At 43.2% G+C, this 14,464-nt stretch overlaps 1 protein-coding gene across 1 annotated transcript in view; it reads right to left on the bottom strand.

The window, feature by feature from the left end:
* LOC145393548 (BDNF/NT-3 growth factors receptor-like) overlaps positions 1-14,464 on the bottom strand; it is a 107,294-nt gene that overhangs the window by 30,659 nt on the left and 62,171 nt on the right. Inside the window, exons 9-10 of the mRNA XM_080267699.1 lie at positions 12,150-12,266; positions 966-1,144 (exon numbers count right to left, since the gene is read on the bottom strand). Of these exons, the coding sequence (XP_080123825.1) occupies positions 966-1,144; positions 12,150-12,266 (296 nt within the window). The remainder of the gene's footprint in view (positions 1-965; positions 1,145-12,149; positions 12,267-14,464) is intronic.

Raw genomic sequence — 14,464 nt, 5'->3', positions numbered from 1 at the left:
CCGTGTCGTGATCCCTGAAATTTTTATTGTGGGCCCCTTGAGGTTCAGTGATCCCACCTTACAAACTACAATCATAGAAGATCTTGAGGAGAGGAAAATATAGCAGGAAAGATGAGTAAAAATTTAAGGAAAAGGGAAAGGGTGATGAAGAGAGTAAAGAGGAAAGTTTGAGTATGAAAGAGCAAAAGGGTGTACGAAGGATTATGGCAGGTCTCTGTTGATTTTGCTTGCGTTGATCTATTACCTACGCCTTACTTTTTATATAACGGTGTGCGTTTTCAGAAAAGTAACACGCTGAATGTGCACTTTATAATGCTTTCACCAAAACAATACCCTGTGTCCTTCACACACACACACACACACACACACACACACACACACACACACACACACACACACACACACACACACACACACACACACACACACACACACACACACACACACGTTGAGACAAAATAAATGTGTACGTTAGAAATTTTTTGCTTTTCAAATAGTAGTATAGATTTTTGGAAGAGCTTGGAAGTAGAAATGGCACGAGCAAAGATCTCTCTCTCTCTCTCTCTCTCTCTCTCTCTCTCTCTCTCTCTCTCTCTCTCTCTCTCTCAACCCATCTGTCTAACTTTTTCAGTCTCTCTATTTGTCTGTGTCTAACTGTATCTGTCTGTCTGTATCTGTCTGTCCATCTGCCTGTCTGCCTATTTTTCTTTTTTCTCAATAACTCAGTTTGTCAGCGGATTTTTATGTACGAGTATCTGTCTGTCTGTGTGTCTATATATACCTGTACATCCATCCGTCTCTCTATATCTAGGAATCAGTCAGTTAGTCAGTCAGTTAGTCAGTCAGTCTTTATCAATCTGTCTGTCTGTCTGTCTGTCTGTCCGTCTCCCATCCATCCAGCCATCCAGCCATCCATCCATCCAGCCAGCCAGCCAGCCAGCTAGCCAGCCTTCCCTCACACTCACCTGAGGTAGTTGTTAAGGTCCCCGTGTTCCATGTACTCAAAGACCATAAGGAGGGGGTCGGAGTTGTAGCACACGCCGTAGAAGCTGACGATGTTCCGGTGCTTCAGGTTGTTCAGCAGCTCCACTTCCCGCTCCAGCTCCTGCCGCGCCTCCTCCCCAGCGCTCTTCAGGGTCTTCACCTGTTGGGGGCGAGGAAGGGGAAGGATGAAAGGAGGGAGAGGAGCTGGTTTACAATAGTGTGGGTGTATGGTGAGTGAGGATGTGTTAGTGGGTGTTGGGTGATGATGGTGGTGGTTTTTGTTGCTGGAATGGATAGATAGACATACAGAGAGAGAGAGAGAGAGAGACAGACAGACAGACAGACAGAGTGATAAGCATACATAAACACATACATACAAATTCGTACATAAATAAATGTATACATGCATACGTATACATACATACAGACAGACAAAACATACATGCATAGATACATAGAGATAGACAGATAGACAGACAGAAGGACAGGTAGGTGGGTAGGTAGGTAGATGGAGAGAGAGAGAGAGAGAGAGAGAGAGAGAGAGAGAGAGAGAGAGAGAGAGAGAGAGAGAGAGAGAATCATGTGCTGAATTAAAATACAAATCGTTAAGTAGTAGTCAGAACAAGATAGAAATGTTCATGGTCTTCATCATTCTAAGTAGGAAAACTGTCAGCGTACCGAAGGGGAGACACGTGTATCCTCTTTCGCAATTATTTTTCACAGTAAGAGAGTACGCTACAATATGTTACGTTTATGGTCTTTCTAATTCATCCACGGTACCATCCTCGACATAATCAGTTTCATTCAGCCTCCCTAACTAAAAGGACTTACTCCAGTGACACGATGGCGTTTTTTGCTCCTTAGTTCTAATTACTATTTGATGACTTTATTCTGATGAAGAGAGACTTTTCGAACAGTAGGAGTTGGATCTAGACTTCATTAGATCTAGGCTTCACTAAATCCTTCAATACTAGACATTCATCCTAAATTGAATATAATTATCTGGCAGTGGCCTGGTTTTAGCCCTTTCACTCCGACGAATTTTTTTCTGCTACCTTAAGATGATTTTATACAGCTTGGGAGAGACTTTATAAACCAAGAGTGGAATTCTCGAAGATATATTTACGATGGAGTCACTGTCGTAACGTAACCTTTGTTTTTATAGGAAGAACTAGAGACACGGGGAGATTCTACTCTCTCCTTTAATTATCTTTCCTACTGAACAGATATATAACGGCAATTTTACTGTTGTAGGAGGAACAAGAGGCCCAGGAAGACTTTGCAGTATCCTTTCCTTCTTCTTCCATGGAAAATAAATCACACTTACTACGGGGAATCGATCATAAGTAGGTTTGAGAATCTTATCGGTGTGAGTTAGATTTAGCCTGCATCATGCTCTTCATAACGGGTGGGAGGGGGGTCTCTTAAGCTGAATAAATTGTTCTGGAGGCAGTAAGAGTAAAAAAGAAATGTCATAGGATGGAAGGGGTTAGTGAAAAAAGACGTCATCGTACTTAAGAGGATATAGAAAGATCAGATAGTCATCTTGAATTGAGATATATTGTGAAGTAGAGACAGGTGGAGTAGGAACAGGTGCGTTTATTGCTCTAATTGGCTTGCCCTAATGAGATGCACATTTTAATTGACCCCTTGATTATATCGTTAAGCATTAGGTGGATGTCGAAGTTTTACCAGCGCTGTGTGACTTGTACAGGTTGTTTGTGATCCTCCTGACTATATATATATATCGCTTCTCTGTTGACTGTGTCTGTTGCTAGGGAGAATGAAATATTTGTGCGTGAATATCTCAGTGCAAGGATTGAGGAAAAAGATTTATCTGAAGCTTCAGGCGATTTATTTATTTATTTAATTATTATTATTATTATTATTATTATTATTATTATTAGTAAGAAGAGAGTGGATGAGGAATTTGGAAGGAATTTGAGTGTAAAGTGGAGGGACTGTAAGAAAATGTTCTGGAGAGAAGTGAAAAGAGTAAGACAGGGTGGAAGTGAAGTTTGCAGGGGAGTGAAAGATAAAAATGGTAGATTACTAGTGGAGAAGGGAGAAAAAGTGAGCAGATGGAGAGAACACTTTAAGGAATTGTTGAACGTAGAGGATGGAAGTAATGCAAGTATAAGTGGCTGGGGAATGGCTGGGAGAAGGAGGGAGGTGAGAAGACAGGAAGAAATCAGTAGGATAGAAGTTGTGGAAGCAATGAAGAAAGTTAAATCGGGGAAAGCCCCAGGAATTGATGGAGTGTGTGGTGAAATGCTGAAGCATGGGGGAGAGATAGTAGTAGAATGGATGTGGAAGATGTGCAGATTGGCCTGGGAGGAAGGTAGAGTCCCGGAGGATTGGAAGTCAGGTATAATTATTCCCTTGTACAAAGGAAAAGGGGAAAAAGAAGTGTGTGGTAATCATAGGGGCATTTGTCTTCTTAGTATAATAGGAAAAGTGTATGGTAGGATACTTATAGACAGAGTTAGAGAAAGAACAGAGAAATTAGTTGGAGAAGAACAGGGAGGCTTTAGGAAGGGAAGAGGTTGTGTAGATCAGATATTCATTCTTAGATCTTTAGTGGAAAAGTTTTTAGAGAAGGGAAAGAAGTTGTATGCGGCTTTCATGGATTTGGAGAAAGCATATGACAGGGTGGATAGACAAGGATTGTGGAAAGTGTTAAGAATATATGGAGTAGATGGAAAGTTGTTGAATGCTGTGAAGAGTATGTACGATGGTGCGAAGGCTGCAGTGCGTGTGGATGGAGAACTAAGTGAATTTTTCTCTTTGAAAGTTGGTTTGAAACAAGGATGTGTCATGTCTCCATGGTTGTTCAATCTGTACATGGATGGGGTAATAAAAGAGGTACAAGGTAGGGTAGTGGATGTTGGAGTGGCCCTGGTGAGAGAGGATAGTGTTTGGAAACTCCCTGTACTGTTGTTTGCAGATGATACTGTGTTGTTGAGTGAAGACGAAGGGGAGCTGCAAGGCTTGGTGGATGAGTTTGAGAGAGTGTGTAAGAAACGGAACCTAAAGGTGAATGTAGGGAAGAGTAAAGTGATGGTCTTTGAGAGAGGTGAAGTTAGTGAATGTACAGCAAGGTTAGATGGTGAGGAATTGGAAAATGTGAGTACGTTTAAGTATTTGGGTAGTGTGATGAGTAAGGATGGAGGTTTGGAGTGTGAAGTGCTTGAAAGGGTACAGCAGGGAAGAAAGGTTGCTGGTTCCTTGAAAGCAGTGATAAGAAACAGGGAAGTGAGCATGGAAGTGAAAAAGTTACTACATGACAGTATTGTGATACCAACTCTAACGTACGGAAGTGAAGCTTGGACATTGTTGGAAGGACACAAGTCAAGAGTGAGAGCAGTGGAAATGAGTTATTTAAGAGGAGCCTGTGGAGTCACGTGGAGAGACAGGCTGACGAATGAGGATATAAAGGAGCGTTGTGGTGTGGATGTGGATGTGATAGGAAGCGTTATGAGGAACACACTGAGGTGGTTTGGCCATGTGGAGAGGATGGAGGGCGAAAGACTGACGAAGAGAGTGTATGTGAGTGAGGTGGAGGGGGGAAGAGGGAGGGGGAGGCCGAGGATGAGATGGAGGGATGGGGTGGAGAGGTATATGAGAGAGGGGGGTGTGAGTTGGGAGCAGGGCAGTGAAATGGCGGGGGACAGGGCGACTTGGAGGCGATTTGTTTGTGGCCACCCCAAACGGGATTGAGGCGTCTGGCAATAGATAGATAGATAGATTATTATTGTTTGAGGGGTTCGGCAGTCTGGCAATAATTTCCATTTCGATTACACTTTTTTTTTTTTTTTTAAGGAACTCAAAGGTGACACATAATTCTGAAATTTTGCATGTAGGTAGCAGAGGCCAAGACGATCACATCACCAATGAACGGAAAGGGATTAGATTCTTCAAGCGTAGTATTTGATGAGCAGCGCCGAATACCACGTCCCTTACCTCGTTAATTTATACTTCATCACCAGACGACAACACTACCTCGCTCGGGACGGAGTGAGGCGATTATTATTATTATTTTTCTTTTTTTTGTTTCTTTGTTTAGTTCTTTATTAGTTACGGTACGGAATAACGGCTGAATGAAATTACATGATACGTTCAGGATGCGTGAGCACTGGTCCCAAAAGGAGTGATTAAATTTTGGAGGTAATCGAGTGACCTTGAAAGGTCAGAATCAAGTTCACGGTTTTTCAGAAGGCTGTAACTTGAAACCGGTTGAAGACGGAGGTATTTACTATTATCAGCATACAGGAACTCCCATATGGGCTTTCATTTGACACCAAGACCTTTGACCTTGAGTGACCTTGAAATGTCAAACTCAAGGTCACGGATATTCAGGGGGCTATAACTGGAAACTGGTTGCTGATAGGTATTTACTAGTATCAACATTAGGAAGTCCTATATGGGCTTTAATTGGTACCATGACCTTTGACCGTAAATGACCTTGAATGGCCAAACTCAAGGTCCCTGATAATCAGGGGGCTATAACTCGAAACTGGTTGACGATAGAGATGTTTACTGTTATCGACATATAGGAAGTCCTATATGGGTGACGAATGTGCGCTCAACGAATTTATCATTGCTACTATTGTTTTAACATAAAGAATTCCGCAATATATTCTGTAGCTGGTTCATGTTATATCTAGATGGTTTATTCAGTTTAGGAGAGATTTAGGCTGGCGGGGTCAGATCTTGCCATCATTATCCCGTACAGTACTATAAGTTGTATGAAATAATATAATTATTAACCAGAAAAATACGTCATTGTGCTGAAGAGGTTAGTATGCTTTCCGAAAAATAGGATGAGGCATTTGTATATCCTATTGTGTACATCCTGTTTCGGAAAATGCATGTTTTCTGTCAAGTAAGAAAATAAAAAAGGAAAAAAACATACCGTCATTCTTACAATTTAGCGACTCAGATATTACCAGACATAGTAATACAGATCGAAAAGCCTCGTTCAGGTCCAGTTTCATTGAACCTGTGGGTAACAATAGATCTTTTGCTGACCATACCCAGATAGAGGCATATGGACGAAATGTGTGTGTGTATGTGTGTGTGTGTGTGTGTGTGTGTGTGTGTGCGTGTGCGTGTGCGTGTGCGTGTGTGTGCGCGCGCGCGCGCATGAGGAAGGCGGGCTTGTTGAATATTACAGGCGTTGTGGTAGGACAAATGAGGGGGTCAGTGTGGTATTTGTTGAGAAAGTTGAGGTCAGGTTCTTCGATTGACAGTGAGTGGAATTTATTAAGAAGACAGAGTTTTAGAATATTTAAGGCGTTTTCAGGTGTGCCGTGGTTTAGATCAGGTGCCATGGTAGGTGTAGGAGGGGTGTATGTGGAGAGGACAGGTGTGGGATATGTACCAACAAAACTCAGGGCAGGTAATACGACCAAAGCTGTGTGAGCTCATTAAGAGGGCACACAGATACAACAGTATAGATGTTTTCACGTGTGCTAAGATAGGAAAAGATGGAAGAGAATGTGTAGGTGCGTGTGTAGAAAGGGTAGGTGTGGGTGTTGTCCAAAGGTAAGGCCAGGTAGTACGACAAGTGGTGTGTGTTTGTGCCTTCATTACGAAGATAGACTCGTAGAATATTACAGGTGTTGGTAGGTGTGGTAAGACGGGTGAGATGGTTGGCGTGGGATACGTGTAGTGAGAGAAAGTGTGGTATATGTACAGACAGAGCTTAAAACAGGTCCCGCAATATGACAAGGGGTTGCGGAGTTCATTTAAAAAGTCAGGCTCCTAGAATAATGCAGCTGTTGTGAAGCTTTTGTGCGGGAGAGTAAAAGCTGATGGAGAGTGTAATGGTCATTCGTTGCAAGAGAAATGTTTGCTCGGAGGGAGGGAAAAGTGTGTGTCAACAAGCATTTACAGGGGGAGAGAAAACGTGTCGGATCAAGGTCACCAAATAAGAGAGCATCATCATTGTTTTTCGTTACTCGTTCCCTCTAAAGAGATCGGTGAGGAAAGACTGACTCGGTGTGTTTGTATTTAATCGCCTATTGTTTACCTGGGCCAGGGGTATAGGGTCGGTCAAGGCCTTGTGTTAAACAAAGAAGGGGAGATACGGTCATGTCTATAGATGTTATGGCGACGCGGGCAAGTCCGGGGTTTTGTGTGTGTGTGTGTGTGTGTGTGTGTGTGTGTGTGTGTGTGTGTGTGTGTGTGTGTGTGTGTGTGTGTGTGTGTGTGTGTGTGTGTGTGTGTCCGGCAATACATATAGAATTGATAGTCCGTTCCCTGAGTTCCAGCTGTCCTCTTCTGTGCTACACACCCTCAACGCTAATAGCCTACCCACCGTCCATGTTGAATATATGCCTGGGCTGTTTCATTTAGGACAGATGGCATGGTATTTGCGGCGATGATTTCATGATAAGTTGGTGGGTCATGAAGGAAGTTAGTAAAGTTTATTAAAAAAAATAAGTAAATTCAAATCATCAATTGTTCCCTGCCCCATGAAACAGTATACTTGTTACGGTGACGCAGAAAGGGACAATGAGGGATGGAGAAGAGGTGGCAGGAAGAGATGGTGTGGGACAGAGAGAAGGTAGGAAGGGATGGAGGTGAATAAAGGGGGATGGAGGAGAGGTGACAGGAGGGGATGGAGTGGAACAGAGATCAAGCAGGAAGGGATGGAGGGGGATGGGGGAGAGCCATTGTGTTAATGTTGAGATAAGAGCATTTACAGCCAGGTCGCGACGTAACCTGGACATAAAACGTAGCGAGTGAGAACGAGGGGGACATGTGTATACGTTGCTGTAAAAGAGTTAAGAGGGCCATTTGGAGACAGCCGGGTTCTGAAAGGGGAAATAGTGCAATAAGTGGAAAATAGTAAGAAAAATGATATATGATGAAGGAGAAATAACGCTAGAAGTGGAAATTTGTGATAAACTGACATGAGCAAGGGAAACTAACGACACAAATGGAGAACAGTGAGGAAAGATGCCATACAAAAATGAAGTAGGGACAGACGTGGAGAACTGTGACAAAAATAATATGTAAAAAGGGCAAAATAGCGCCCGAAGTAGGGACGTATGAGAAAATGACATAAAAAGGGGAAATAAGCGTCAAGCTTGAAAAATTGTGAGAACAAGTACAAACGGATTCGATACTGGAGATTCTGGGCTGTTCCGTTTATGCCCTTGTTATGATTTGTGGAAGGGTGATGTGTGGTGTGGTGTGGGAGGGTGATGCGTGATGTGGTGTGGGAGGGTGATGTGTGGTGTGATGTGGTGTGGAAGGGTGATGTGTGTTGTGGTGTGGTGTGGGAGGGTGATGTGTGGTTTGGTGTTGGGGGGTGATGTGTGGTGTGGTGTGGGAGGGTGATGTGTGGTTTGGTGTTGGGGGGTGATGTGTGGTGTGGTGTGGGAGGGTGATGTGCGTTGTGGTGTGGGACGGTGATGTGGTGCGTGGTTTAAGAGGGTGATGTGAGGTATGGTGTGTCGTGTAAGAGGGTGATACGGTGTAATGTGGCCTCGCTAAAGTCTGCGGGAATGGAATATGTTGTGTCAGAAAATCGTCAGTGAGAAACAGACGAACAGAACCTAGAGATGCCCCGTAAAAAAAAAAAAAAAAAAAAAAATCATTACTGTAGGTTTGCTACATCGCGCGAGAAGTGAATAATTTGTGAGAAAAGTGAGTTATGAAAGTGAATGGATTGCAGTTGCTATGTCGCTGTGTATGGAGGAGAGAGAGAGAGAGAGAGAGAGCAATAATTCATACTCGCGTGCAAATATATGCAGACTCGTTTATCTGATATCACTGTGTATTAGAATTGCCAGGGATGTAAATTCCCCGATATTGCCTCGCGAAAAGTCGTGCCTGGATGGAATAATGGAGAGCAGGGACGGGGTGGGTGGTGGGGTTTAGAGGAGAGGGAAGAGCTATGAAGGGGTGGGTGGTGGGATTTGGGGGATAGGGGAGAGCTATTAAAGGGTAAGGGAGGGGAAGGTAGAGGGAGGGGAGGTGGAGGAACGGGACCTGGAGGAGAGGATGTAAGAGGAGCGGATTGGAGAGGGGGAGGTAGGGACTGGTGGAGGGGAGGCTGGGGGAGGGGATTAGTGGAGAGAGGTAAGGGAAGAAGGGTTTGGGGGAAGGGACATAGGGAAGGAAGGTGGGGGAGGGTACTGGAGATGGGAATTTGAGGGGGAGGGAACTGTGGGAGGTGGTCGGGGGAAGGAGGACTGAAGCTGTCTGAGTTGGCAGAAAGCAGGACTGTTTGGCGTAGGTCACAGGGTACGAGGGCTTAGGTAGCAAGTTAAAATTGAGTCGAGCTCCTTCATTACAACGAACCTTTCAATTTTTTATTTTCTTTTAGCAGCCGATAGTTTTTTTGTTTTGTTTAAGAGAGGCTTTTCAATGGGAAATGGTAGATAAAGGCTTCATTAACCTTTACTAATAGGACACTGTCCAAAGCTAAATAAAAATTGTCTAGCAGCATTAAGTTAATGATGATGTCCCGTAGTTGTTGTTCTTTAATCCCAGTCTGTCAGGCCGAGCAGACTCGTCGACCACAGGTAAGCAACTGCTTCTGTAGGGCCGTCTTACTGATACAGTGCAGTGCATGCATCTTACAAAGAACCGGTGCCCTCTTGAGGTAGACAGCGCCTTGCCAGGATCGGACCAGGGTCCTGCCCCACGGCAACGTGGAGGGATGTATGTACTTGTAGAAGTTTGGCTCCTGGGTGGAGGCCGCAGCCACTTCAACCCTTCCAGAGTACACAGCGCTACCACGTGTAAACATCTCGTGAGCACCAGTCCCCAGGTTGAGGGAATTAGGGCAACTCTTTTGGCACGACGAGTGTGTGTGTGTTGGGGTTGGGGGTGGGGGATGAAAACTGACTCTGTAAGCGGAAGGAGAGACTGTCAACATCTTTTATGCCATGATATTCTTTATTTTGTTGATGCAACACCCAGACTGTTTTATTCAGCTCAAGAAATTATTTGCACTGGAGGCGTTAGAGGTGTTCCTCAATAACCCCTTCAGTACGAGAGGACTTTTGAAACTTAAATAAAATCGCCTGGAGTTAGCAAGAATAAAATTGAGGAAGGTGTTATCATAGGGAAAGAGGTTCAAGGCGTGGTTCGTAGGCTACGGGAAACTGCGTAGAATTAGCATAAAATTCTCTAGTCCGTCCATCTTAATTTAGCGGAGATTTTCTCATGTATGCAGCTCATTTCCCGCAGCTTAGTGACAGAGTGAAATAATAATATGGCTCGGCATCCTTTTGGAAACAGTCCTTTTTAATTAGCAGGATATTCTGAGTTCACGTCTTTTTACAGCTTAGCAGTTAGTATGAAGAGAGTGCAATTTTACACCAAGTTAAAGTGCACAGTTTCATACAAACGTAGCGGAGCAGTAGAAAAGCTTTGCCTGGCCACTACCAGGAGCCTCTATTAACCCATTAGCTCCCAGAGTTCCTGTGTGAGGGATTTTGCTGCAAGGGTGCGAAGCGTACCGCCCTCCGCTTATCGGCTCATAGTCGCGAAGCTCATAGGTCCCTACCCCGGGGTTCCCTTCTTTATCAAATTTTGAAAGTACCCAGCTCCATCCTGTATTGAGAACACTGGGCGCAAATGGGTTAAGTTGAAGGAAATCGTCTTAGCAAGGCTGTAGTATAAAACGTAATCTCGGTGAAGAAGTTAATGTGGATTGTTTCTGAAGTCTTCACTACGATGGGTCATCCTAGCGTAAATAAAATCGCCAGGTGATCGCAAGAATGAAATTAAATGAAATATGCCATAGTTGTCAAATAGTTAAGTGGAGGTCAGAGACGGCGATGGCGGCAGAACAAGCATAATGAAGTTACTACGTACTTTACATACAGCAGCATAACAAGAAAATGTCCGCTGGAGACATCAGAACATGAGAAATAAAAGTTACTGAAGTAGGCGTTGGACATTAGAAAAGAGGATAAATGCAGAACGCCCAAGGAAAATTATTATTGATGACAGAAGTACATAAGAAAGAAGAATAACTGCAGCAGACTTAAGAATATAAGAGAGGCCTAAATGATGGTAGAAAACACAATGATCGCTAAATAGGAGAACAAAGAATTATTTACAGACTGGAAATAATGTTGTGTAAGTAGACGTAGCCGAGGGATGTAATTCTATAGAGAAGGTTATCTGGTTAAATCGTCCATGGGAGGAGAGTCGCTAGGAGAGAGTAATGGTGAGGCGTGTAGGAGATAGTGTAGGCCTTCTCTGTTTCGTTATTCTCTTCAAATTTTAAGTGGGATGATGAACGGGCAGACTTGGGTCGACGGAGTTTATTGTGAGACAGTTACATGAATAAAAGTTAAGAGCATGGCGTGACCCGTATAGCCTATGGTTAGTAGCAGTTTATGCCAGCTGCTGTCCTCCTAATTTACTTTCACTCTCCGGCTCTCTGTCGCTCTCTCCTTGTCTAACTCTTGTTCTCTCCTGTCCTACTCTGTCTCACTCTGTCCGGCTACCATCTTCTACTCACTCTTCTACATGTGATATCGGACTTATATCCCTCTCTGGCGTCTGGCTAAATTGTGTGGGCGTGCGTGTGCATACGTTTGTGCGTGTCTGTGTCTGTCACGTTTCCGACACATGATCAGAGGTGTTTGACATCCTTGATTCGTCAAGGCAAGGGGATGTGTTCTGTAACTCTTCCTGGAGAACTCAGACATAACTACCTGTTGTACATATTGTTACCTATAGCTATATAGTTACATACTGTAGTTACATATATTACTATGTTATAACATGCCTACAGTTGCTTTACTAGAGAGAACGTTATCCATCAGCTTAATCGAGTTAGGATCGCCTTTCTATCCCATTATACCTGTATTGGAACTCGTTAAAGTGGGAGACATGAGAAACTGTTTTGCTCGAGAAAATTTAATGGAGTACAGTACATGAATAATTTAGTTAGGGTCATTTTCCAGCCTATTATATCCATGCCTGTGTCGAGAGAGAGAGAGAGAGAGAGAGAGAGAGAGAGAGAGAGAGAGAGAGAGAGAGAGAGAGAGAGAGAACGATTTTGAGTGTGTGGGGGGGGTGGGCGGAAGCGTGTGCCTGTGTCTGTGCACGTGCTGTATACCTCACAATTAAGTAACCAACCAAACCATTCCCACCCCCCAACCCAACCAACACGGCCATCAACTCACCGCCACCTGCGCCTGTCGTCCCCAGCCATCGTCCAGCAGGCCCAGGTAGACTCGTCCAAAGGCTCCCTCGCCGAGCTCTGATACGAACTTCACCTGGTCGCGGGGAATCACTGGGGCCTGTGGGGGTAGGTAAGATAAATAGATAGGTAGATAGATAGATAGATAGATAGACAGATAAAGATAGAGAGAGAGAGGGGGGGAAATTGGCGCAGATAGCATGTGAAGGAAAAGAATGACCCGGAAAGAATGCAGCGTGATTACGGAATCCGTAAATATTTGGGAAAAAATAAAGGTAATGAGAATTATTAAATAAAAAGGAGGGAGGTAGAAGATGTTTGTGGAGAGAGAGAGAGAGAGAGAGAGAGAGAGAGAGGAACGAGGGACGTGGGAGTTATGACGCAGAAGAGATGAAAGTGGATAGGAGAGAGAAAGAAAGAAAGAAAGAGGAGAGAAGAAGAGGGGAGTGAGGAAGGCAAAGGAGAAAGAGGGGGGGAGGGTAGAGAGAAGGGAGTGGGAAAGGAGAGCAAGAGAGAGAGGGGAAGGGGTGAAAATAGAGCAGGACATTGAAGAAGAAGAGGAGAGACGTATATGGGTTAGAGAGAAGAGAATGAAAATAGTGACTGAAGAGAGAGGGAGGTATTATGTATCACAGAGGAAGAGCAGTGGAGAGATGCCAATATTGAGAGAGAGAGAGAGAGAGAGAGAGAGAGAGAGGTATTATGTAACACAGAGGGAGAGCAGTGGAGAGATGCCAATATTGAGAGAGAGAGAGAGAGAGAGAGAGAGAGAGAGAGAGAGAGAGAGAGAGAGAGAGAGAGAGAGAGAGCGAGAGAGAGTGAAAAAGAATATAAACATCATATGAGTACTACTTATACTACTTTAGAGAAATCAATGCAGCATCAACATTATGCATCAAAGCAGCATATCAAAAGTATAATGATCAAAGTAACAGGCACACTAGAAAAATTGTATCGTTGCTTAGACTGATATCGTAAGCAATAAACACAGTAGACGTATAATATCGTTCTTCTTAGACTGATATAGGAAACTAATACGATGATAATGACACTGATAATGACGAGTTGATGCGGTAATGATGAAAAAGTTTGTAATTATGTATACCTTTATCACTAGTATTTATATTATCAGTCCTGTGAACGAGATGATAGAGTGGTGTCATTATCTCTTGGTTGCACCCTCTGTTATAATTACATTATTATTATTATTATTATTATTATTATATATCAATTGGCACCCAGTTGATTGCTTTTTCCACTGATGTGCTTTCCTGTCTTGTTCTGGATCGTGTTTCCTCTTTGAAATAGTGTAAAATTGGATTATTATTATTATTATTATTATTATTATTATTATTATTATTATTATTATTGTTATTATTATTATTATTATCACTCTGAATATTATATGGCAAATCATTCCAACAAATTAGGACAAAAAACACACGTTAGGAGATGGAGGTAAACACTAAGTCACAATGTTTTGCTCTACCGAATTTTATCAATCAACTGGAATAAGTGAAATAGAGCGAAATGTTGCTACGCAGTAAAGACCTCCGTCTCGCAAGGCGTCATTATTATTATTATGATTATTATTATTTTCATTATTACCACGTCACAGGTTATATTTACTGTTATAACTCACCGATATTAGCATCACTGTTTCTGGATCCTCCCCAGCCTATTGATAAAGAAAACGTTTGGATGATGAGAAGATACTGATTATTACTATTATTTTCATTATTATTATTATTATTAGTAGTAGTAGTAGTATTTTATTATTCGTGGTTGGTGTGGGCGCCCACCAGCCATCCACTTGATGTGCTGCTCTCGGGTGTCTGCCCTTTCCTCTCTTCCTTCCTTCCTTCTTTCCATCCTTCCTCACCTGTCTTTCTTTCCTTCTTCTTTCCCCTTCCTTCTGTCTACGGATTACTCTATACTAAATTGCAAGCCAAATGGTTTCCTGTACACCAAGAAACCATTTACTACGCTGAGTGGTAACCATATAACCAAATAATGGCGCCTGGTTGTTGTTTAGATTTTCCTCCCTTTGGAAGGACCGAGCCAAATATGGGCCCGCCCTGGCGCCTGGTGGTTTAGTAGGCAATTAAGGCACCCCAGTCGGTGGTTGAGGTTTATTGCCCTCGTAATGCCACTCAGGGATGAGTGAGGCTGGTCACTTTCATCTTAAATGTCAGAACCAGCTTGCCTAGCCCCGAGCTCCTGCGCTCCTCATAGGGCAACACTGGATTAGATTATGAATGAATGAATGATGTATTATTATTATTATTAATTATTATT

Source organism: Coenobita brevimanus, chromosome 24 (genome assembly GCF_032717465.1).
Source record: "Coenobita brevimanus isolate Jiangsu-jjx chromosome 24, ASM3271746v2, whole genome shotgun sequence".
In the NCBI taxonomy this organism is placed as follows: Eukaryota; Metazoa; Arthropoda; class Malacostraca; order Decapoda; family Coenobitidae; genus Coenobita; species Coenobita brevimanus.
Note: the sequence above shows the minus strand (reverse complement) of the source record. Positions and strands in the feature narration are given on the sequence as shown.